The 25887-nt window shown below is 39.2% G+C and overlaps 1 protein-coding gene across 9 annotated transcripts in view; it reads left to right on the top strand.

Annotated features, from left to right (window-relative positions):
* The window catches only part of ZNF644 (zinc finger protein 644), a 77282-nt gene extending 64036 nt beyond the window's left edge, over nucleotides 1-13246 (top strand). For 7 of the 9 annotated variants that reach the window (XM_031505536.2, XM_031505537.2, XM_077785440.1 and 4 more), the window contains 2 exons: nucleotides 8250-8352; nucleotides 8845-13246. In XM_031505536.2, coding sequence (XP_031361396.1) covers nucleotides 8250-8352; nucleotides 8845-9037 — 296 coding nt within the window. In that variant the 3' untranslated portion in view covers nucleotides 9038-13246. Of the gene's footprint in view, nucleotides 1-767; nucleotides 966-8249; nucleotides 8353-8844 lie in introns of those variants that run through there. The other 2 variants (XM_021526396.2, XM_021526439.2) reach the window with 2 other exon arrangements.
* Nucleotides 13247-25887: the final 12641 nt, after the last annotated feature.

Below are 25887 nucleotides of genomic sequence, written 5' to 3'. Positions count from 1 at the left end.
TAGCATTCTTTCTTTCCTGCAGAGACTTTTTGGCTGTGTAGTTTTTTCATTTATTCTTCTAATAATTTATTAGTAGAGAACCCTCACCAAAACAATGTATCTTTGGTAAAATGCAGGGAGAAATATGGCGAAGTTGAGCAGGAGATAAGTTATAATGGTTTCTTTGTCTGTAAGTGAGGAGTTCAGTATTGTTTCATTGTTTTGGTGTGATAAATAGCATGTTGCTTTGTTGATATTTATTTAGCTCAAAGATTTTAGTAAAAAACTTCAAATAATTTACTTTCATTATCAATTGTGCATCTATAGTAATGAATAGAAAATGCACTGAACAAAATGTTTTGTCTAATAGCTGTTCAATGGTGTGTGTTTTACCACGTTTTTCTCTGAGCCTAATTTTAGTATTGAGTGCTTTAGTCTTATGGGTAAAACACTTTTAATTACCACTTTGTGAATTTGACTTTTCAAATTCTCTTTATCGGAAATTCTGAAAGCTCTGAAATTTCTCAACAGAACTGTGCTATTCAAATTGAGGATTGTATTTTGGAATTAGAGCTTCATTATGTGGAGATCTGTAGGAGCTTGGTAGTAGGTATTAAATGCAGAGTAGTCTACTGGGCTCAAGATGCCTCCTTTCTGTTCTTTTTCAAATAATATGGTTTGGCTTAAAGCACTAGGTGGAAAACTAATAACGGTTAACTTGGATCCTTCTAATATACTAAACAATTGCGTCAATGCAGTGAATATATTTTAAACCATCTTTATTGCAGAAAACTTTTTACAACGCTTTGAGAATTTCATTTTTTGAAGAGAGAACTGGATTATAGTTTTCTTTTGAATGATAGGTATGCCTGTGAAGCTTAGAACGTGTGTGCATTGCAATACGACGTTTACAAGTGCTGTTAGCCTGTCCAACCACTTACGCGCTTATGCACGAAAGAAGAGTGCTGGACTTTTGACTGGGACAGGTATGTTTTGTTACAGATGTAAAAGCAAGTCTGTCTATGATGCATTTCCTTCATCAGACTGGACAAAAGCATATGTTAATTCAAAATAATTTTGAAGCTTCTGCTGGTAAACAATTTATTTGCCATAAAACTTCAGCAACTTGTAAGAAAACCTATGTTGCTGTTGTCCACTCTCATGTCTGATTTTCATTCTTAGTCTTTGATTTTGGATCCAACACTTAAGGTATGTAAGCAAAACTAAGAGATGGTTGCTTAAATTCATTCTCCTATGATATCACAACTTCCCAGCCAGATAGTTGGCCTTCTAATGAAGTGTTTTAAAGCATCTCGGAAATGAGAGCGGTGGGAGGAAAAAAAGGCAACGATACAACCAGTAATTTTTACTGTCTAGTACATACAGTTACAAAGAATACTCCAGTAAAATAGGAAGAGCAGGTCATATTACACTCTGTGTATTTCTAACAACATATGTTGATTTCATATCTTGTTTGGCTCACAACCCAAAAACTACCTGCTCTGACATTGAGTGAGGGTAGTACAACATTTGGCACCGCTATTAATGTTTTTAATTAAAACACACTTCATTTTGAAATTCTTCTAACATGACATATTTTGACTTGTTCTCAGAGACCTGCAACTTGCTTGGCTGTAGGCAGTTTCTGAGTTTACTTGGATTATTGCTGAGATTAGTGGGACTTCACATGATCAACAGCAAATTGAGGAGTAGAGATACAATATAATGAGGAAAATTTGGAGATAGGAAGCCTGAAATATTCAGTAATTAAGAAGGGCAACCATCAGTTTTCTGTGTCAACAAACACAGGCTTTTACATAATGCTCTTAGAAAATGCATAATCCTTTTTTCATCTGCAAATGTAATTCATTATGCTAAGAATGACAAACTGAGTAGCAGGCTTTCTCTGTAGAAGGCTGAAAGTAATATTTTTATAATATGGGCCTGTGGCTGCTAGGTCTTAGGTTGCTTTACATTAGTGCTGTAACAAAGCAGATTTGGAAGGAAGTCAGCAGATGCAATAATACCTAACATGTAGAAGAATATGCCATTAGTCAGTGATTCTGAAAAATTTAATATTTATTCAGTAGAAGGGTGATGGTAGTGAACTTCATTTACCACTGCTGTCACTTGATATTAGCCCTGTGGTAAATTCCTTTTCATATATACCTACTGAGGAAATATTTTTCAATAGCTATATATTTAAATTGCACATGTATAACTTAACAGTAATTCAGTGAAGGAGACACTGACAAATAGCATAGTACAGAGCTTGAATCCTGGACAAGCACTTTGTACCTAATTTCCCTTTTGCTAAATGGGAAAAGTGAAGGAAGCTTATTTAGGTACTTTCAGGGAGTTTTGTTTGTTTTCTCTAAGAAATGTATTTTGCTAGTGAAGTAGTTTCATAGTCATCAGAACAGGTACCTCTTTTCTTAAAAGAATGGAAAGAAAGCTCAAGAGTCATGTATCATGGGACCTAGAAGTTGGTTTTGAATTAGGTTGGAAACAAAATGGGGTTAGAAACAAACTTTAAATAAAAGGTTAGAAACAAAAGTTTGGAAAAAAAATCTTCTGCTCTCAGAAGCTGGAGCGAAGCCAGATAAATAACTTACAGCATGGATAAAGGCCTGTTGCTGAAACCATTGCCTTAAGGAGTCAGTGTTGAGTTCTAGCTATAAGATCTTGCAACCTATTTATATTTGTAGCAACTTAGTCATTACCCCGCTGCAACTCTGTGAAGGTTATAAACTTTGCTCATTGATTTCTCATTCAACCAGCTTAATGCGAGGCTTGTAGACCAAAAAAACATGCTTTTAAACAGTTATTCAGTTTGATATTCCACTTTATAATAAAAGTTTTGTGAAGAGAATTATTTTAATGGAAGATTTCACTAGCACACACTAGTTTTAAAGTACACTCTTCTTATGAGTGTTACTCTTGAGTAGATCTTGAGTTTTCTTATTAAAAGATGGGTGCAGTTGAGAGCGATTTTGAGATGTCTTCAGTTGGGCCTCAGCCATAGCTAAACCTTCAGTGGTCTTCAACCATTATATGGAGACATGTTTATACCTTTTATTATATGAGAACATATATTTATACATATATTATATGAGAACATGTTTATACATGTTGCTTCTCATTAAGCTTTTCTTATGTCTTCTAAAGCAAACATAACTACCAAAATAAATCACATCAGATAATTATTCAATTATCTCAATTTCTTGCTGTAATAAAATCATGGTATATAAACATGAATGCTGTTATTCTTTTATCTGGCAGTTGTTACGGGACCTCTCTAGGCACTACTATTTATTAGGAGAAGTAACATGAGAAATACATGATCTCCGCATGCCACCAAAGTGAGACCTTTCCAAGCATTACATTAGCTTATGTACTAGTCTCAGATTTTCCATTTGTCTGCACGTGTTTTTGATAGTGACTGTTACCATATTGCTCCTCTAGCAGGTGTCCTGCTTCTTCAGTCAGTGATGTCATCATATTTAGTTAAATCTTAGCCTATTTTTCTTTTCAAATGCAACTTGACAGTTTTAGCAGTATAGTAGACATAGTTAAGCATAATGGTAGCTTTGGAGAATGGACTCAAGAAAAATATCCTAGAAATGAAAGTTCCTAGGCTATTGGCTGTTTGAGGTTAATCTTTATTAAACTTTATTTGTGCCTATACCAATGCATTATAGATCCACTATAGAGCAAATACCTGTGTCCTCAGATGTCTGGCTGGAATTTTTTGTTGTTGTTGTTATTCAGTCCAATTTTTAACAATGTAATCACTCCTCTTGAGTAGATATTAATCTCCTTTTATACCTGTTTTGATGTATAGCAACACATTGGTGTTTCTCAGAGCAGGTGGTCAACTTGCTTCTTTCTTCTGAGTATCTTTAGAGCATTGGACAAACCTACACAAAATCTTCAAAATGCATCTCACTCTTCTTCATTATAGTTGTATATTCAGCTTCAGTTCTTTTTTTCTCTCTGGGCTTCTCTTGCCTCCCTTCTGCCCTGGCTCTCCCCAAGTCTCTTGATTATTTCTTGCACCCTGGCTTTTTACATCTTCTCTTTGTTGATCCTTTTCACATACTCAGTCTGTTCTTACTGGCTTTCATCTTCTGGGAATCACCACTTTCTTCTTTGGTCTCTACTTCTGTAGGTGGAGTTTGCTTTGTCAGAAGTTTGGGAGGGAACAATAAAGTACAGATCAAGAAGTCTGGCCTTCAAGCCAACAGTGTGACTGAGGTAGTGGTTCATGAGGGCTACTGTGTGTTCAAATAATTTCAAATGTAGTTTTGTCAAACTTGTAGCTTTGGGATGTTTGTGGTGGAAGCATATCAGGTGTGCAGAAATCTGAGATCCGCTGGCTTTGTGTGTCATTGTTCTCTGCTGTTACAGCCATAACAAATCAACTGGCATGATGAGCTCATTTTCAGCATCCTTTAAAATCCTACAGAGAGCAAATGGTAGGGGTTTATTTAATGTACTTCGCTGTGCAGTAGTGATGAAGATAGATAGCAAGTGATTTAATTTGAAAAATTAGTGACTAAATGTACAAGAAAGATCATTATTTTTTACTTGGCAGTCCTTTCAGATGGTTAATTAGTTCCTTTTTGTGTGTCCAATTACTCAATTTTTTTAGCTTATGTACACTTTGACAAAAGTAATGAAGTCCGAATAAAAGACCCAGCTTCAGTTTTCCTGAAATAAGGAGCACTTTATGTTGGGGGACATCAGGAAGCAGAACATTTAAATTTGGAACTGCAGACCAAATGTCATGGCATGAAAGGGGATCTAATTATGACCTGTATAATTTACTTAGGCATGCTCATTGAAACCTCCTATGTCCATCTGCTTGTAGTCTTTCTTGAGAAGTCATCACAGAGGCTTTTGTATGCAGTGTTTTTACCTAGCATATATTTTTCAAAGTAGTGTGCTCTGAAATTGTACATAAGTACCTCAAGTAGAATCCAATAAAGTTTGATAGTCTTTTGTTTTAAATGGGTTGTTTCTCCATCATGTTGTATCATCAGTTTGAGCATGGGATGTGACTGGTTTTTTACTGAAAAGTTTTTCAGTTATCAACTAGGAAACACCAGATGGCCAAACTTGAAAGAAAGAGAGTTCTTCCAAAAGAAGTAGGCCTTTATGAAGAATGAGGAATGATATTTTGGAAGCTGTTACAACTACAAAGAAGCTGTTAATGAGAGGTAATTCCTACCTCTCTCTAACAATTTGCTGCAGTTTCTGTGCAGCTTACTAGAGCTAAAATATCCTTGGTCTCTTCCCAGACATGATAAAAGACTTTCTGAGGAGGTCATGTTTTGTTATAGTAAAGGCATAGAAAAAGCAGGAACTGAGTTTTGTTCAGAACATGGCTACTTTATTGGGGAGGCAATGGCTGAGGCAATTGTGTGATTTAGTTGATGTAACGCTTGTAAGCATTGTATCAACAAAGTACTCAAGTGTGTGCATGTGACTTTATTTAAACTTATTGCTCTCTGGATAGACAAATTGAAATTTATGTGATGTTTACTGGTACACATGCCTCATAACTGCTGTTTGAATTGTAGTTTTCAATGAGCTTTACTCAGCTATTCCTCCTTCACTCACTTTCCATCTTCACTGGAGTAACTTCAAAACATACTGGTGCTGCTTTGAGCTCCCTAATATGTGAAAGAATATGTTCACTATCTCAGAAGACAAAGGGAACAAAAAAATGACCCTTGCAGAACACGGGATTTGTGTTCTTATTGTTTTCTGTCTTTTATAACAGCTTCTTGCTTGGGCAAATCTACTTTCAAATTTAGCTAAGTTGCTCTGAGAATTTGTAGTGTAATCTGAATCCTTTTTTATGGTCTTTTACTGCTTTATAATTTCCTTACATATATATATATATATGTAGAGCCTCCATCATAAATGGCTCAGAGAACATGCCCTTTCTTTTGTTTTCTCACTGTTTGTGGGAAAGTACCTTTCAAGGAAGTAGAAAGTACCTCTCCTAGTTCATTATGGCAATTTCTGTCAGTGTTGCTGTTGTTTGATTGCATAGTAGTTCAGAGGTGTTTTTTTCTTAGAAGATTATACACACACACACTCACAAACCCATTAGTTGTCTGGAATCTGTTGCAGAAGACCAACCTAAGTCTTAGAGGAAAGGGAGAGCTCTCTGAAATGCTCCAGATGCATGTGAGTAGAATCTTTCTTGATGGGAATTAATGTCTTCATCAACGTCAAGGAAATCAGCCAGTTCTTGTTCCAAATTCAGGTTGACCTCTCTAGGAGGAGTCTGTTGTCACTACTGCTTCTTTTTTTTTCCACTCATATAAACTGACATCAACTAACTTGTCATCAGATGCAACTCATGGACATGTTTGCATTCGGGTAATACCAACTTCTGTTTCCCTTCTTCCCATGATGTTCCACCAAATGGCAAATTTTTTGCTGTAATAACTGCTGCAGATAAAGTTGCGCCTCATACAACCAGTTCTCTTCAAAGCATGGGTGTCTGGGTTCCAGTATTTTATCTGCTTACTTTGCTGATGGTGTTACTGAACTTGTGGTATGTAAAACACATATGTGGTAGTTCCTACCTGATATGATAGCTAGCTTTTTTCTTCCTAATTAAATGAAGAATATGTTTCTCGTGAGAGAATGAAATATTAAGAACCCCCTTGATGCTCTTCCAGAAGCATCTTGGCCATTTCTCTCTCTCTCTCCCCACTGCCACCTTAGGTTACTGCCTTTTTATCCAAACTGGTTTTGTTTTTGCTGTCAGAAAAAAATGCTGTTAAGCCTCATTTTCCTAATGTTGATCTGAAGAAGTCTGTCTAGGTTGGTGTCTGCTTTCCACTGATTTTATTGGTTTTCTGATTCCTTCAAACCTGAGAAATTAATTTTAAATTTTAGATAGGTAGGAATATTTAAGTCTGGGGATAGAACTGGTATGTCTACCAAGTTTAAAGTCGGGCTACAAGGTAAAAGCTTGAGAGATGCCCATTTGGAGGGCATGAGAAAAATTAAGGATACAATCAAGACTGTGTGTTCTCTAAATCAACATGTTTTACCTCACCAGACAATGTCTTATGCTTCAGAATGCTAAGAGGTTAATTCTTCTGTTTTATATTCTAGGAGTCAAAACTTTAGCCAAGTGTAACAATTTTTTTTCCCATTTTACTGTTAAGACGCTTCAGTAGCATAGCATTATGCCTTCTTGGTATCACGAATACCACCTGGTACTGTCTTTCTGGTTTCTGTGGAGTTTTTGTTGAAGTGGTGTAACTGGTTGTTTGCAAAAGTGTTTGTGTTGGAGTTATATTGTTGGTGTCTTGTGTTTTGGAATAGAGTGTAGCTAGATACACTTCTCACTTCAAGCAGTCACAAACTTCTTGAGCTTTATCAGCCGTTTGTATCATATAACAATTCCGTTTAATCCACTCATCCCCCACTTTGGCTGCTTCTTAGAATCTCCAGGTTTTGTTTCAGATTCCCATTACATTTATTTATGGGAGATACAGACCTCAGAGCTGCCTGAACTCGTGTTTGTTGTGTGTTTGCCGTTCACACACGTTACTTTCATACACAGTTTCAAATGCTTAGACTGAATTTAAAAAGTGACTTTGCCATCCCTCTTGATTGTCCTAATACCAGCTCCCACTGCCAAGGACTAATACATACTTTTTGTAAGCTTCATTAGAATTCAGACAGGAGTGAAAGGGAAGCTTCATTTTAAATTCTTAGAACAAAAGGACAAATTTTTGCTTTGAGTTGAAAACAAATGGCAGGTGTTTTCAAACTAGAAATTCCTGATTGTACTAGCTGAAAGCTACAACTTCATAAAGTTGTAACTTGGTTGAACATGAGTGGTCTTCTGATGGTACTTGAATTACAAACAAGTTCTGAGATTCTGACAGTGTTTTAGGCATGAAAGGGAATTTCCAGTGGTGCTTTGCTTCTGTATAATTCTGCAGTACGTTTGTAGGTGCTTGCTGATACTAAACAGTTTAATGCTGAATGCCAATTATCTAGTTCTTCAAAGAGCAAGCACAATGCTAAGCTAAAAAAAAAAGATTCGTGTGTTCTGCCTGGTATATTTCTTAGAATACACTGTAATTGTTTTGGATTTGTATTATAATTAAATATAGAAAAACAAGGAGGCAGATGTCTTTTCATTATTGCTATAGGGAATACTTACTGAATATCGTTTGACTAACACTCATTGAAGTATTACTTTCACATATGAAAATTTCTCTTCTTAGCTTTAGACTGTAAGCAAAAGAAGTCAAGGTCAAGATCTGGAAGCAAGAAGAAAATGCTGCCGTTACCTCATAGTGCTGATGAAGTTTACATACTCAGATGCAGGTACATAGTGTTACTTTAATTGGAAAAATACCTTTTTAAGAGCTTACTAATGTTAGTCATAAAGAGATCCATTGTTGTATCCATTAATGTTTGTGATTAAATTGAATAATGGAGGAGGAAAAGGAATTGCCTGTTTTCATTAATTTGAGCAAGATGAATTGATTCAGTCACACTTCGGTGTTAGATTGCCAGTTGTTTCTCTAGCTAAAAATCTTACTGGTCATGTCTGAGTAATATTCTGTCCTTCAAAAAAAATTTATATATGAACAACAGATTGTTATTAATGGCACTGAAAGTGTGAGAATGTGAGTTGTATAAGCTGCAGTTTTGTGCTCACAGTTACTACTGATGAACTCAATTACTAAGTTTTTCAGCTAAAACATGTAGAAACAAACCTAAAGAAAATTAAATCTTTCCTCTTACTGTCTTTATTTTATAGTTTTTCAGTAGAGATAGATGTATCTTGATGGATTAATTTTAATATTTGCATAGGTTTTGTGGTCTGGTCTTTCGAGGACCTTTGTCTGTTCAAGAAGACTGGATAAAGCACTTGCAGCGACACATTGTCAACGCAAATCTTCCACGGACTGGAGCTGGCATGGTTGAAGTCACATCACTACTTAAAAAACCTGCTTCAATTACTGAAACTTCATTTTCTTTACTGATGGCAGAAGCAGCATCATAGAACACAGAAACATTTTAAATTTTAATTAGATGTAAATTTGAAATACTTCATCATTTTTTAAAATAAATGGCTACACTAAATTATGTTTATAAATGCTAAAGACAGAAAATAGAGGAAGTGGATTACAGTAACATCAAAATGAATACTTAACAGTTACAGTAAGTAGTCTTTATATTTTATATAGGGTGGAAGATGTGTTTTTAAGGTTTATTATGTTTTTGTCAGTTACTGTGTTCACTATTAATACAAGACCATTATATGTATGGCAGCCATTTTTAAATTGTTGCACATGGGTACTTAAAGGACAGATTTTAATAAAACAAAGAAACCACGTTCTCTTCAGTGTTACCCAAATCAAGGTTCTGTTTATTCCAAAAATAATTACATAGTGAAATAAGATACTATTATATTTTGTTTGTATGTATGTAGTGTTTTGTATTATACCAAGAACTGCTAATACAATTTACTCAACTTAGGGCATTAAATACCACGTACTTCATAGTTCAAGAGACTGTTTCGTTCAAATAGGGCAATTAGTACTATTCTATCTAGGTGTGTAAGTGTTTTTTTTAAATCACATGAGGCTTTTTGTACTAAAAAGTGGAGGGAAACTTGTTTAAACAAATTTCTAAGAGAAATATGTACATAATACTGGAAATTTATGGTAAGGAAATATTCTTTACTTCAGTTGCATTTCTCACTGACAATAAAGTGGTGCATCCATGCTACCTCCTACTTGTCAACAAAGATGGTATTTACCCTTATGTTTTTGTATCATAGTAGATTCAATCCAACTTTCTTTATTACAAAGCATCTTTTTGTTAACAAGTTTGTTACTTTTATGACAATTTACTTAAAGTCTGACTTGCTTACAGAAGTTTGCCTCTACTATTTTATTTAACACTGTAGAAATGTACTAATAAGCATTGCTCACTACACGGTTAGAGTAGGCTTTTCATTTATAATTCTGTTTAAAAGATTGATCATTTTAGAAAATTCAAACACAGATTGAAATGTTTCCACATATGAAGAGAATGTTTACAACTTAAATTTTAGAGCTTGTTTTGGATGTGATTATATGTATGAAAACTGTAACACTATGCTCATGCTAAGGACCTACTTACAGAATTATTGAAATAAATGTGCTGTGAGGATGGAAATATGGTGCAGGTGTCTTGGTCATGATGACTTGTGTTTGTTCATTTAAACTGTCTTCAGAACATGATTTTTGTTTAAATCAAATTAGATTCCTCTACAAATCAATTTTGTATGCAAGTAACATTTCATTTTACTCATATAGGGTAACAGATACTGTAGTTAAGCCAAGGATATGCATTGATATTTTCTTTATATGTAAATAAAGTTAAAAGCAGTTAAAGCAAGAGGAGTATTTTGGTAGAGTATATACATACCTCACTGCCAGTGAAATTGCTTTCCTATGGTATATCTCCTTACCAGAAAAATCTCTAAATAAAAAGGTTTAAAGAAAATCTAAATGTCTATAATGTGAAGCATTTATTTGCATTGTGTGAATTAAGTTTGTGGAATTGATTTGTCTTGCTCGAGATTAGAATCTTCTCATGATCTTAAGTACATTTACTTGCAATAAACTGAATTGTTCGCAGATGCATTACATTTGATTGGTGGAAAGTATGAATAAATGTCTGTCTTCCTGGATGCACAGAGTTCAGAGTTAACACATGAGGCTTGTTAATGTTCTGATAGAATAGATGGGCTAAAAATGCATAGCTGTGCAAGACAGAGGCCTCAGACAAGGCCATCCTAGCACTGTCAAGGCTGTCATTAAATTAGTGGTGTCAGGTGTTTAACTGTACAAATTGCTACAGTTAAGTTTAGCTTTCTCGTTGAAATTTATTCTCTTGTAAGTGGAAAATCTACATCCTTACATTTAAAGGCTGGAGGAATAAATACTTCAGAGATTTTAGAAAAGATAACTAGGATGTTGAAGTGTATTGCAGACAAATTGTGTATGCAGACTAACAAATTTCTGAATTTGTGGATACTTGTGGAACTTTTTTATAAGATGTGAAAACTGAAGATTTAAAGCAGTGTGTTGAAACAGAATAGAGGGAAGTGATCACATCACCTTGAATGTTTATAATGCTTTAATAGAGTGCTTGTTTACCCTTCTCACCAAAAAAGGTGCTTGTGAGAGCACCGTATTTTATGGCAATTTAGCAAATGAAAAAAATCAATTAAGTGCAAATGATATTTATCTAGTGTTGTTAAGAATGCTTGTAAGGTGAAGCCATACCGTGCAGAATTTTGCGTTAGCAAAAGACTCTTACTAGATTGATAAAAATAGTTTTTAAAACCCTAGTTAATTCTATTTAATTAAGCCCCAATTGTGAGCTACTTTATGTAATACTAGAATTAAAATGCAAAGTTGTGTCTGAAGAGCAGTGAGTTCTAGGGCTGATCATTTTCCAAAATGAGATTCTGTTGATGAAGGGCAGTTTTCAGTGACGGGCTGTGTGCCCTGCTGGCATCAGATCCTTGTAGTATAGTTAAAAAAAAATATGTAGGAGTTCTACAACTCTTACGATTATTAAATTAATTGTATATGTGGTTGATACAGGCTGAATAATCTTTAAAAAAATAGTAGAGTACTATTAGCTGTCCTTAGCCTCTAGTCCTCAACGGGGCTATTTGTTTACTTGGTTTCTGTTGTGTATAAAAAATACACAACAGATAAAAAATATAGGTATTTTTTATCATTATCTACAAGGAAATATAAATCCCCGTCTCTGGAGTTACCAAAATTCTAAATTATGTGGTAGAAGAGGGCAAGTTAAATCGGTCCCTTTGTGATGCCAGTCTGATGTTATGTGGTTTGAGGGGCTCTGTGTCAGTCTGTGCCAAAGGGCTGGACTTCAGAGCTGCTCACCTAAACACAAGTGTTAGTCTGTTCAGGTTGGCTTAGGCTGCTTTGGGGTAAAGGCTGCAGTGGCACAGTGATTTCTGTTTGGTTGATTTTGGTTCTGTATCACAGTCCTTGTTTCTGAAGTTATCCTAGTTTCTGGTAAAGGTCTCTTTAGTAGTAGCCTCAGGAAAATTGTAGAAGACCACTCCTATACACTTTTCGTATGATGGCCTATATTCCCTAATCCCAGTGATATTTCCAAATCCTCTTCAAAAAGTAAAACTCTGCTTGCATTCTTTGAAAAGATGTTTCTGCAGAACCTTGGGTAGGTGATTCCAGTGCCCATGGTAGCTGCTCAAGGGGTAGTGTGTCCAGGCATGGAAAATGGAGGTGAGCAGGCAGCACATGTTGGGCATTTACTGTGCTTTGGCCAGTCCTGCTTCGCGTGGTTTGGGGGAACTGTATGAGGTGGGCTGAGGGGGTCCAGCTCTGCCTGCAGATCCAGCTTAGTCCTTAGGGCTCAGGAGATGAGCTGCTGGCTCCTCCCGTGGGAGAGGAAGGACAAGGACAGGCCTGGGTGTCCCAGCTGCTGGGAGGGGAGCGAGCGCGGCAGTCCCGGGCCAGGTGGGCTGCGTTTGAGCTGTGTGCCTGCGCCAATTCCTACTGTCTCAGCCATGCTCAGGGAAATCACCAAGCTTTTTGAGGTAAGTGATCACAGGAGAAACGTGAGTTGTGAACTGGGGCTCAAGAGAAGAGCATCCAGAGTTTCTAAAGGTCAGTGTCACAGGACTGAGATCAAAAGATGCAATGCTGTTTTTACTGTGATGCTTTTCCTGGTCTAGTTAATGGTTCTAGGTTTCCTGCAATGCTTTAAAGAGGGGTTTTGCATTAAATCCACCTGGTTCTGAAAACCTACAGAAGATAAATTGGGCTGAACAAATGTGGAAATACTAGCAGTGAGTAGCAAGTACTTGCTTTTAACTAAATGGTTATTGGCTGTGAACAGACCCTGTTTAGTTCAGCACTATGGTTAACAGACTTTTCCATTTTTTATAACAGTAGTTAGTGGCCTGGATATTTAAACACCAGTCTCATATTTTTAAAAATTGATTTATATAGTTTTGAGTTTGTCTAAAGAAAACCCCAAACTTTTTAGGGTGGTACTTTAAAAAGCTGACTGCATTATGATTTGATATTTCAATCCACCGTGCTTTGTAGGTGCTGTTGCCTGATACATGGGTAGCAATTGTGATGTAATGGAAACATTTGGCCATAGTGCCAGGTTTGTAATCTCTTGCAATAAAATGTTCCTTTTTAACACTGCAGGCTTCTTGGTGTTCTTCCCATTGCTCGGAGGTGAGCTGCACTGCATGTGTCATTTAACCAGGGAATTCCCCAGCAGCCAGAGCAATTGTGTGTTGATGGGCAGATTTGGCTGTAGCCACCTGAAAATTCAGAGGGGTGAGGCAAGAAGGGGGCTATTTACATTCCAGTATTGTAGACTGAGGATGAAAATGGGTGGTGGTGGGAACGCCACCAGAGCCAGGGGCTCAAATCTGAAGCTGAATCACAAGGGCTCTCATTTGTGCCCATCTGTCCACTTTTCACTCTGTACAGTCTAGCCTCACTACTCCCTTCTCTTCCAGTTCAGAGCAGTTTTTCCTTGCAGCTTTGGCTGTGCAGTGTCTACCACATGTACCTGGACAGAGCACACTGAAAAACCCAGTCTGCCTGGTGCTCTGCAAGTCCTGCTCTCCTCCTGCAGCATGAGAGGATTCATTGCCATACCACAACCATTCACACACACTGTAAGAAAGAAATGCAGAGGTTGATCAAATATAGCATAAAATACTGTTGAGGGATTTGTTTGAAATAAGTGGGGATCCTTCCTATGTTTTGCTGAGGCTGAACTCTGGCGTTGCTAATTTTCTAGTTGTGCTATAGGCTAATAAACTTGTGTTTTAGAAAGTAATTAAGAAGTCTCTTACCTTTAGTGCCCTATCCCCTTATTAAGATTTGAGCACAAGTCAGCTAACATCCTTTTTATAGAACTGCCTGGTAATACTGAAGTCCATCCAGTAGGAGAACCTTGTGGTCTGGTAGCTGGTGTCTGGCTGCAGTGCTTACCCCTCAGGGAAGTGGTCCTGGCTGCCTTAGCTCATGTGCAGGTGGCTCCAGTGTGCCAGAATGGCAGTGGAGGGATCTGGGCACCCTTGCTGACTATGAGGGTGGTTTGCACACGTTGCCTGAACACAGACATGGAGTTATTTTGGCTAAAAATAAAACTGGAATAAAGGCATTCCTGTAGGAATGTTCATCTCTAAGTAAAGGCAAACTTTTTTACAAAAGCCCTAAAAGATCTTTTTTCATGCAGACTCCCATGCTCTTTTCACTGCTATTAAAACCCAAGCAAATAGCATTCTCACTGAGCCCAGAGGTTCAAAAATTCCAGCTCTTACTATGCAGTTAGGGAACAAAGGAAGCCTTGGAGCCTTTTCAGAGCTTCCAAGGTGCTTGTACTCCTTATGTTTTATAAATCACAACATTTTTGGGCTTTCTCTCCTGTATTTTCACTCAAAAGTACACTTAAAACTTGTAAGGTCTGAGGCTTGTGTACCAAGTGATGATAACACTTCTGCTTTTGTATTAGAGACCTGCAACATGAAACATGCTTACTTGATACTCATGGTAAGTGTTCCTCAATATAATCTACCTCTTTTTAAAAATCTGTTTATCGGAGACTGAAAACTTCACATGTAAACCTTTGATTATGTATCTTTAAGTCAGCAGCAGCTGTGAATCATGTTTGTATCTCTGTGTGAAATTTGGCCAAATCCATCCTCACTGCTGTAGCAACAAATGCTGAAGCTCTGTGTCACCCTTGCTTTGAATCCCATTGTGCTCTTTGAAACAGCTTTAGAAAATAATAGACTGCTAAAGGAGAATACAATCTAACACCATTAGTCTGTGTTTTAACCAAATAAGGAATTGTGTGTCACCCAGGTACAAGTCTTGCTGACAAGAAGTAATTCTTTCATCTGTCTTTTCTCTGCAAAAACTTAATTGTGTGAAAGTAGGAGAAAGAAAACTGCCTTATTTGGATAAAAAAGCCGGAGGAAAAATCTTTAAAAACAAACAAAAAACCCCATAGGTTGAAAGAGAAGCTGCAAAGAGGAGAAGACAGTATAAGCCTGGGGTTGACACCTGTTTTGTAGTCCCTGAAATGTAGCTGATGGCTGCCTTGGCTGTGCTTCCAAATCTTCAGGGATGCACTTGGATTCCTGGCACAGAGGAGGGTAGGGCAAATATCCTTAGAGGGGCAGCCAAGGAAGGAGTTTTCACCCAAACCTGTTAAAAAGATAGGCAGTGATGGGAAAGAGGCTTTAAATCCGATTTCTTGTGTTGGAAGTCAACTGTAGCCATTCCCTTTGCCATCTGTAGTACATTTACTGAAGCTTTTTAAGTGCTGCATATAAATCTATAGACACTTAGTCCAGTCATGAAAGAACATTAACTGCTCTTCCCATCTGTGGCCTCAGTTACAAATTTGCTACTGAAATCTGATTTTTCAGGTTCTGTTTATGACACATTGCCATTAATTGCCTCCAAAAATTTTCTCCTTTCCTATTTGCCATCCATCATTTTGCAGCGTTCTTTTCTCACTGAAATAAGCTCCACTGCTAAATCCAGTGTTCTCTGACTGCAGCTGACCACAAGAGCTAATAAGTGACTGAAGACCCTGACCCAGAATGTGAGTGTTCTTGCAGGATCCCAAACTCATTTCTTTGCCCTGAGGCCCAGGTTCCCATCTGGTTACAGCACTAAGCTGCATCTCACTGGGCTGCTGACCTGACCATTTTCATTATCTTCACTCCTAGCTTGGTTTGTTTTCCTGTTCCTCAGTTTTTGGTTATATCCACATTTGGATTTTTGTCTTCCATTTTTCATCTCTCTTTAGGACTTTTATTTTACCACTGGCTTGCAGTGAAAAAGCTTTTTGGAAAAGTCCTATATTACTGTGAAAACAGAGTACTGCTTAGTATTCTTAAAAGCATAGCTATTGGCCTGATTTATGGTTTATTTTATATAGAGACAGTAGCTCTCTGTGCTTAAATGGAGGAGGAAATGTTTAGATTTTAGAATGATTTTGGGTTACACAAACCAAAAATCCCAAGTTACACAGTACCAACCCTTGATACTAAACTCATAAGTTCCCTTTCTGTTTTGTCTGCACAGGGCTGAATTTACTGTCTTGTTTCTTTCTTCTTTTTTTCTAGCAACCTTTCTGAAATCACAGAAGTATTCAGAAAATGGGACACTTGGTTGAATGATTTTTCATTTTTCAACATGGCTGCTTAGGTTCTTCAAGCAAAGCAAAACAGGGAGGGGTATCTATTAAAAACTGTTTAAAATATTGGAGATAAGAATCTCAGCCCATTTACTTATACAAGATAAATGTGATAGATGGTATGAAATGCTTAGGATAGGAAGTTACGCTATGATTTCAGATTTAGGTGGAGGCTGTGCAGGAAGTATGTGAGCAGCCCTCTCCACTACCAGCAGCAAAATCAGCACCCTGCAAGTTTCTGTAATTTCTTGTATTATGGAGCAGTTGGCACTCAGTTCATAAAGGGTGGAGAGGAGGGAGGTCAGCCCAGCTTTCCAGCTGCTCCTGCTGCACTGTATGTTGTGCACTGGGCTGTTGAAGTTGTATGATGGCCCAGACTTTTCTTCTTGCTGCATTAGAATTTGAAAGCAGTGTGTATGTTCCAGGAGAGTGTCTACAATCTGGATGTGTATGATACTTACTGCTGTAGTACCCAGATTTACAGTGGGCATTTTTTTTTCCTTTTTTGAAGTGGAAAGTGCTTATCTTGCTGTGTCTTGGAGCTTTCAGACTTCCCTCCTACCTTAAGAGATTAAGAATGTCAATCCCGGCTGTCTGATGCTAGGCACTGAGCTAGAGTCCTGGTCTGAGAGAGATGCCTGAATGGCCTGTGAGAATTCCCCATACTCAAGCAGTCAAGGCTGCATTTGAATTTAGGTGCTGTGTTGGGTTTGTATGAGAAGCTTTTGATAGCAGGAGGGGCCGTGGGGTGGTTCCTGTGAGAAGGCACTAGAAGTGTCCCTTATGTCCAGTAGAGCCAGTACTGGATGGACTCACTGGTGGCCAAGGCGAGCCCACCAGTGACAGTGGTAGTGACCCTGGGATAATGTAATCAAGGGTATCAAACTACCAACTTCAGCCAGAGAGAGGAGAGAGAAATTGTGAGAGCCACAGCTCTGCCCACATCCAGGTCAGTGCAGAAGGAGGGGCAGGAGGTGCTCCAGGTGCCAGAGCAGATTCCCTGCAGCCCGGGGTGAAGCCCGTGGGGAGGCAGCTGTGCCCCTGAAGCTCGGGGAGGCCCAGGGTGGAGCAGCACTCCACCTGCAGCCTCTGGAGGACCCCACACTGGATCCAGGGCATGCCTGAAGGAGGCTGTGACCCCATAAAGGACCTATGCTGGAGCAGTTCATTAAGAACTACAGCCTGTGGGAAGGACTCATGATGAAGAATTTCATGGAAAACTGTCTCCCAGGGGAGGGACTCCACTCTGGAGCAGGTAAGAGTGTGAGGAGTTCTGCCTCTGCAGAGGGAGAAAAGGCAGAGACAACCTGTGATGAACTGACTGCAGTCCTCAAGGGAAAAAGTTAAGCTCAGGAAAAATAGCGGGTGGGGGAGAAGGTGTTTTAAGATTTATTTTTTCATTTCTCGTGAGCCTCCTCTGATTTTCCCTGAGTTAAGTCTCTTTTGCCCATTGGTGGGTGATTTCTCCCTATATTTATTCTGACCTATAAGCCTCTTGTTACATTTCTCTCCCATGTCCAGCTGAGATGTGACAGAGCAGCTTTTGTTGGCACCAGTTATCCAGGTAGGGTCAGCCCACCACAGGTGCTTTATTTCAGCTTTTTGTCTCTGAGAATTTGACCAAAGCTGAGAATCTGTTCTACTGTTGCTGTTATCACTGTTGCACAGAGAGAAAGCCTGTCAGGTTTGGAATCACAATAAAAATTGAGCTGTTACAGAAAATTGAACCAGATGCATTCAGAGTTTCAACTGCTTCATGTTTCTGCTGCCAGGAAACAGCAGCACGTGCTGCCTGCAGCCAGAGCTGCTGTTTGCTGCTGTCACAGGGAGCTTGCTTATTATCAGAGCAAACCTGAGCACTTTCCCAATTTTTTTAACTTTCCTTGCATGTACTTTCTCTTTCAGTTCCTTTCCCCTGCCCTCAGGAAAATGCTAGTTGTGTTGTTTTTAAGTGGAAAGGTTCTTGTTAAAATTCTGTCTTAATTCCAGAAGACTCACAAAGGTGAGATTTTTACCCCTCTTCACTCTGCAGATCTGAACTGCTGCCCTACCCGAAGGTGGTCTCTGCATGCAGGTTAATGAGACCCATCTCCAGACCTGTACCCAGGAACTATGGATCTATATCTGGAACTGTGGTAAATCAAATGAAATAGCAAGGATAATTGTAGCCTTTCACCATATGGGTACTTTGCCTTGATTAACAGTCAAAATTGTTTTGATCTTACTCCAGAAAAAGGCAGTGTAAAAACTTTGTGTTGTTTAGGTATGGTTAGTGCTGTAATTGGAAAATGGGGGATGGCAGAGCCATGGACAAGGATGTAGTTGCAGTTATAAACACATCAAATGAAACTACATCCTAGTTCTTAAGCTTTCCTGAATAATATTAAGCTCTCCATTAAAATTCACATGATCTCTGACCTGATTAGTGCTGGGAGCTAATTGAAGAGGAGAGAGGATTTGTGCCTCCTGCTAAAAAGATTGCAGTATTAAGGAAAAAAACTGTAAGTCCTGAGAAGTTAGTGATATACATCTCCTTTAAAATACTCTATTTGAGAAGTTAATAGGTGAGGTATAAAAAGCAAAATGTTAAAAAAAAAATTTGCAAAATCTTCAAAAAACTGGTGCAGCTAGCATCTGATATGGAAAAATGTATTGATACTTCAAGATCAGGTATTGTGTAAGAGAATAGTAAAAGTGATTAAACTACTTTGGGGAGCCTTAACAGATGTATCTGCTATCTCTAAAAATGCATGAAACCCTGAATATTTGTGGTCTGTCCTCCACAGAAAACATTTTACACTTAAGAGTGGGAACTGTAAGATGAAATGAGAGAGTTGTCTCACTGCAATATTTTCATTAGGATTGTGCAAGATAAGCCATTTGCCATAAAACCGGAGGAGGAGCGAGCAGTGGAACCCACGTGTGCTGCAGCAGGCTGGTAATTAGAATGTAGCCAGGCCAAATCACAAGGGGATATGTAATAAAAGGAAGCTTTAATGCGATTTAAATACCGTGACGGAGTTGCATTCAGTGACAGCCTGGTCCCCGCGTACAGTGGCACAGTGTCCCCGCAGAGCCTGGCTCCTGCGCCACGGGGACACAGGGCACGGCCCTGCTGAACTCCTGGGCCATCCCCTGTGTGCACCCAGGTCTGCTCTGGGTGCTTGTGGCTGTCCTTTAAAGCATCACGGATTGATGTCACTGCTCCTGAACTCCTGGGCCATCTCCTGTGTGCACCCAGGTCTGCTCTGGGTGCTTGTGGCTGTCCTTTAAAGCATCACGGATTGATGTCACTGCTCCTCAGAGACTGTCACTAACAGAAGGCAGGGCAGCTCCCACTTCTCAGGTCCCAGCCCAAGCTGCTCTGCATTCCTCTTTTGAGGAACTTTTTTGAGACTCAATCTCAGTCACTTCTCCCTCTGCCTTTCTTGTCACTTCTTGTCTTGGCTCTGAAGGGAATTGTCTCCTTACATCTCTCTCCTTCTGATTGCACTACGTAAAAAAATTGGCATTTTTTCCTTGCATGTCACAAATAGGCATAATGTTTGCCTTATTTGTAGGACTCTACTTGAACCACACAGTTTTGTTAGTTGAAATTATTCTATAAAGTAAACATGTAACTGGATGTTTAGTAGAAATAACTATTTCATAAACAGTTTCTGTAAGTTACATATCTTTAATTTGAATTTTTAAATTAAGTTGGTCTGTTATTTCTGAACAGTCACTCATCAGGTTGGATGTTACCGCTGCTGTTGTTGAAGCAATCTGGGAGAGAACAGCTTTTCAGAAGACTTCTTTACACTCTAAGAGGATGGAGGCAGGTAATGATACGAGTATCAAATGTGAAAACAAAAAAGGATAATCTGGAAAATTGTCAGTGATGGATAATTAGTCTCCAGGGCATTGTATTTCTAATTGTCCCAGGCTGTGTTTAAACATGTCATCAGGATTAGGGGGAAAACATCTGTTTTCTATAATATTCTAATAAAATAACTTACAGACCTCAGGGTCATTTCCAGCAGCTGTATATAACCAGGATAGATGACTAATTAAGAGATTATGCAGGTACAGTAATTTGGATACTGGATCTAAGAGTTTCACTGGGACAGAGATTGTATCAAGCAGGCTGATGCAGGTATGGGCTTTACCTGCAGCCTGCTGAGCAACAAATGCAGCAAAAATGGAAAGCAGCAGCTGAAGCTGGCTGCCTATAACTCATTTACTGCACTCTGCAATAAGCCTTAAAAAAAAATTTATGGAGCAGATGGGCAAGAAATGTTCATAGCCTTATGTGCCTTCAACTTTTGGTAAACAGATACAAGTGAATCTATCTTAGGAGTTCCTCACTGAGACTCTTGGGTCATGTAAAAACATAAAATGGGTCTGCTGGGAAAGGATTCTTGAGCTTTGAAACAAAACCATCGTGGATGTAGTTAAGAATAGTACTTGTCACTGTTACAGATGTGGCATTTGTTAATCTCAAACTCCTTATAGAAGACCAGGATGATGTAATTAGAGCATCTGGTGCTCCAAGTGAGACTAAATTGAAAGTGCCCCATACCACTTAGGAATAGGGGTGCTCCTGGCAGGGATTGTCAGTACACAATTAAGGTGTTATCACTTCACACTTCTCTGCAAAGCAGGATGGCAGTAGGATCACATTGCCATCATTGGCCATCATTCTGTGGATGGACTCCTGGGCCATGATCCTGAATCACTCCAAAACTGTATTTGAGCTAATAAGAGAGCAGCATGAGAGGGGCTTTCCTTCCTTTTTCAATCTGTTTGCTAGGGAAGCTTGCAATGGAGCACCAGCACTGCTGCAGGAGCCATGCCCAGCATTCCTGGGCAAGGGTGGGCACAGGCAGCAGGACGCCTCTACATCTCTGCCTTGACTCCTCAGTGTCCTTGCTTCTCCCTAGTGGAGAGGACTCAGGAGAGCCAGACCTCTGTTTGGGGCAGGTTCAGTGCTGCAGACCAGAGAAGGCAGGGGCTGAAGGCTTTGTGCTGACAATTGGGTGCTGCACCCTCCTTGATCTGGGCTTTGGGTGTCTGCAGACCAGGTACATTTCTGGGCACCTGAGCTCAGTGACTTCCTTTAGTGTTTACAGCCTCTCTGTACATTACATTACAAAAAAACCACCTTCTCTTTATGATCCAAAATAGCATGAGACTCTGGGTTTTTCCTCTCTTGTACAAACTCAGATTAAAATTATCATGAGAATAAATACTGTTATTTTTCTGTAACATTCAATATATTTTTGATTGATATAAAATTTGAAAGAAACAATGAGCATATATATATATACACACGCCTATTCACACATGCACATCAGACGCAGATAATTTTCAACAGCGATTTCCACCAACAAAAGTGGTTATAAAAATCCCAGATGTTTCTTGCTTTTGAGATGAAAGTCTGAGTTTACCTTGATGGATTGTGATTCATGCTTTTCCCCAGAACAAGCCATTCATTCACTATTTTCATTTCTAACTCTAGTAACTCCACAGTTTTTTATAATTTCTAAAATCAGTGCAAAGGAGGGAAAACATTAATTCTGGGAGCAGTGGTTTCCCTTTATTTGTGCACACAGTTGGCTCTGATGACTGTACTTGAAAACGCCCTGCTCCTTCCTCCCACCTCCTGTCTCTTTAGAGCATTGGCTCTTTGATAGGGGAAGCATCTTAGCTTTGTATCTGTATAGCTTTTGATACTGGGGATTTCATTTGAAGTTTCTTTTTCATAGCATGAATAAATAGCAGTCTTATAATGGTTTGTTCTAGGCAACAATAAATGAGTCACGCAAGCAGGCGTGCCATGGTAGGACTGGGGGGAGGGGACAGAAGTTGTCACAGGGATATTCTCAGCCAATTTTGTGCCCTGATTTAATTCTTGTGTGAGAACAGCAGCAGAAGATTTATTTCATTTTGTGTATTTGAGACTATTCGCCATGAGAAACGAGATGCAGTGTAAAAAACCTATGCAGTGTACAGAGCATGTAAGTGTGATATGAGAATCCTGTTACTGATGTATGAGAAGAAAAGGCCTGAAGCTCTGCTTTATTATTCTGTAAATATGCTGTGCTAGAGGCTCTTACAGCAAGATGAAAGTAGAGGGGGTTTTTTAATGTTCATTACAAAGGAGTCCTTCTCACACTTGGATGGGTGAATCCCCTTCTCTAACTGTGACTTTGTGTGGGCACTTGTCTGGAGAGTCCCCAGAGGTCAGCCCCAATAAAAGGTTATCAAATAGCAAGAAATTATAGGCTTCTCAGTAATCAAAGTCTGCTCCTAAGAAGTGCTAGATAATTTATTTGTCTTCTGAAACAATAGAGCAAAAACCAAATAAAGGAGGACAATCTTTTCAATAGAAATACGTAGTAGAAAATATTTTTAAATACCATTATTAAAATTGTTTTAATTTAAAAATTGGCAAAATAGTAACATTGAGGTGCCAAATTTTCCTAATTAAAGAAAGAATTTCAGCTGATCTCACTGGTGACATGAAAATTATGCATGTGAACTACTATGTGCAAAGCTTCCCTGCAAAAATGTGCATAAGGCTGAATGTTTCATGTGTTCAGTTCTGTACTCAATACTGTACAACTAATTTCTGGGTGAGTATAAGCTGCTTATGAAGCTAATTATGGTTAAAAGGTACAAGAAAAGATGGCAAGAAAGTAGTAAGTTCACATTACTGAAGTCTTCTTAAGGTCAGTCCTTCCTAGTATCATAGGCAATTTACAATAATAGAAAAAAATCATTAGGGCAGTAATTTAAATAGTAGGAAAGTACGACTAGAAATGCGGGAAGAGATTTAGGCTTAGAGGAATATGATATTTATGTAAACTATATATTTTTAACTTTTTGAATACTAGCTTGTTATTTCTTATTTACTGGGGGAAGGCCCTGGTATTATGGTATGGAGCAAGGAAGGACTCACATTCTGCCTTACAGCACTGATGCCCAGACCTCGGATCACCTCGGTGGTTGGTTACAGATGCACCTTAAACACTTTGGTGGGGTGCAGCTGAGAGGGCTGTGACCCACTGGAACAGCCCCACCTGGCCCAGAGCATCTCTGTGAGATGCAGGGCAGGGGCAGGGGGAGGCAGGCTGGGAGCTGGGCTGCAGCCAGCTGAGAGGGGCACCAAGCTGCACTCGGGTCCTGCCGTGCTGAGCACCTGTGCAGGAGGGACAGGCTGAAAGGAGCCAGTGGGGAAGGGCCCCCCCAGCACTGTGACTCCAAAACTCTCCTTGGAGACAGAGAGATGGAGGTTCAAATCCCTCCAGGCAGAAAAGGGATTGAACATGGATCTCCCACATCCTGGGTCAGTGCCCTAATTACTGGGTTAGGGGATAAGAAGGGAATGACAGCAGCTGTGGTGAATCCAACCTCTTATATCTTTGAGGATTTTTTTCTTTCTGCTGCAAGTGCCTGAAATAAAACATCTTGGATGAAACAAAGCACTTTCCTCACTGCAAAATGTATGGGATTTTTTTTTTAGTTTCAGCAAAGAAAACCAGAAGAATATTATTTCCAATTGATCTGATTGTGGGGTTTTTTTTCTCCCTTAAGTTTCATTCCATTGCTTGAAAGAATAATCAATTATTTGCACAAACCAATTCGTAAATGTTAAAAAACCCAGTTTGGGCTTTGCTGGAGGACATCTGCCTACAAAATCTCAGCCTATACTGGCAGACTGTGACCCTAGTGATAGCAACTTCCAGCAGAGCAGAGCCCACTGAGGTGGTACAATAGGCATGAGCCTGTGACTAGGTGGGTATGTGTACACACTGCTGGAATACTGAACACTGTAAATATAATTTACACTGTAAATACATATTGACATTGATTTAGAAACTTTAGTAAATGAGAGACACTATATTCCCTTGATGTCTTTAATTGAAAACAAGTGACAGCTGGTCACATAGTGATTCTCTTCAGGTAGTGCAGTTGGGTCCACATTGGAGTGGCCTTTTTTGGGGAAAGATAATGTCTGGTACAATCCTTCCTGTGGCCCATTTTGGATGACTGTTTGGGTGCTTGTTTGATGGCTAGAAAAGACAGTAGGTCATAGGAGTTCTGACTTATTATAAGTCACTGGAAGGAGGTGAGGTGTGCTGTGAAGACAGAGCAAGGTCTGTGTCTTCAGGCAGAGAAAAGCTGAGCATTATGAAGCTTCCACTAAGTGAAAAAGAAGTATGGACAACTTTGCCATACTTTTTAAATATTCAGAATTGTGTTTCATTTTTACTACTCATCTGCTGGTTGGGAGTCACCACAGCCAGCATAATTGTAGGAAGAAAATGTACATGCTTACTCTACTTCTGATATTCCCTTCTTTGGACCATTGTGGATTCCACTATGTCTGTTAATTGTATTTTATAAATGACATAAATGTACATGGAACATTACAACAGGGAAAATATGACAACAGTAATACTACAGAGCACAATCCCTGCCTCAGGAGCTTCTTATCCAAAGGCCTGAACATATTTGTGATACTTAGGGACAGAGTAGTGTGGAGATGTTATCCACGCTTGGCCTAACATGAGATTTGGGGTTCTGAGAAATGGGCAGGAAGAGGAGCTGAGAAGAGACCTGAGCCTCTCCAGGGACAAGACATCTAGGTCTGAGCATCACCCATGAGGTTCTGGTGCTCTGAAAAACTCTTCCGCAAGGTGATAAAGAGGGATTTGGGCTCCTCATTCTAGCTAATGGGAAAAGTCTGGGAGTTGTTTTGGATAAACAAAACTAAGATATGAAAAAAACTACATTTAATTTAATTCAAAATGATCACTGAAAAAGCAAACCCCAAAGTATACTTGGCAATTCACACAGCCTTGTTTAACACTTCTCAGGTGCAGCACAGTTACTCTCACAGGATCAGGCCCTGAGGGGATGCCAAGAAGAGAAATGCTTGAAAGCAACATATGGAAATTGAACACGAAGGAAAAGCTCAAGTGGAGATAGGTGGGTTCAGGAGCTGTCTTCAGGAGAAGGAGCCAAGGCTACGCAGTGGGAAGTGTGCAGAAAATGGAAGTATGTAGAAACTGAAAGGTATTCAGCAGCAGTCATGTCAGCATAATCCATGCAGTCATTTCCCCTTGACGAGTGTATGCAGCACATCACCGAGCTGGGCCTGTTGTCAGGAGAAGGCAAAGGCACTGCATACATGTGTGCATGGCATGGACAGCAAGGATGCGAGGGGATGAGGCACGTGTGGGGAGAAGCCACTGAGCAGAAGGCTACAAAAGATGAAAGTGCATTCAAGAAGGGCTGGTATTTTTGTGATAAAACTGACCAGTTGTTCATAATTAAAAATATGTATCCCCAAGGTCACTTGAATTTTTTTGCCAGGATCACAAAGCTGTTCTCATCTCCACTGGTGTTCAAGCTTGAATTAAATGTCTGCTGACATCTGCCAGGGTAAGTATCTTTGTTGCCTCCTCCCACCCCTTACAGGAAGCTTGCTTCATCTGGAAGAATTTAAGTTCTAGAAGGCCCCAATTCCCAGAGGAAGAGATTTGGGGCACAGTAAAACTCCTGCAAGATCTTGGTATCCCATAGAAAGCCAGTATCTGTCTGATCCAACTTTCCATAGACCTTGTGCTG

This window comes from Lonchura striata, chromosome 9 (assembly GCF_046129695.1).
Source record: "Lonchura striata isolate bLonStr1 chromosome 9, bLonStr1.mat, whole genome shotgun sequence".
NCBI classification, from domain to species: Eukaryota; Metazoa; Chordata; class Aves; order Passeriformes; family Estrildidae; genus Lonchura; species Lonchura striata.
Note: the sequence above shows the minus strand (reverse complement) of the source record. Positions and strands in the feature narration are given on the sequence as shown.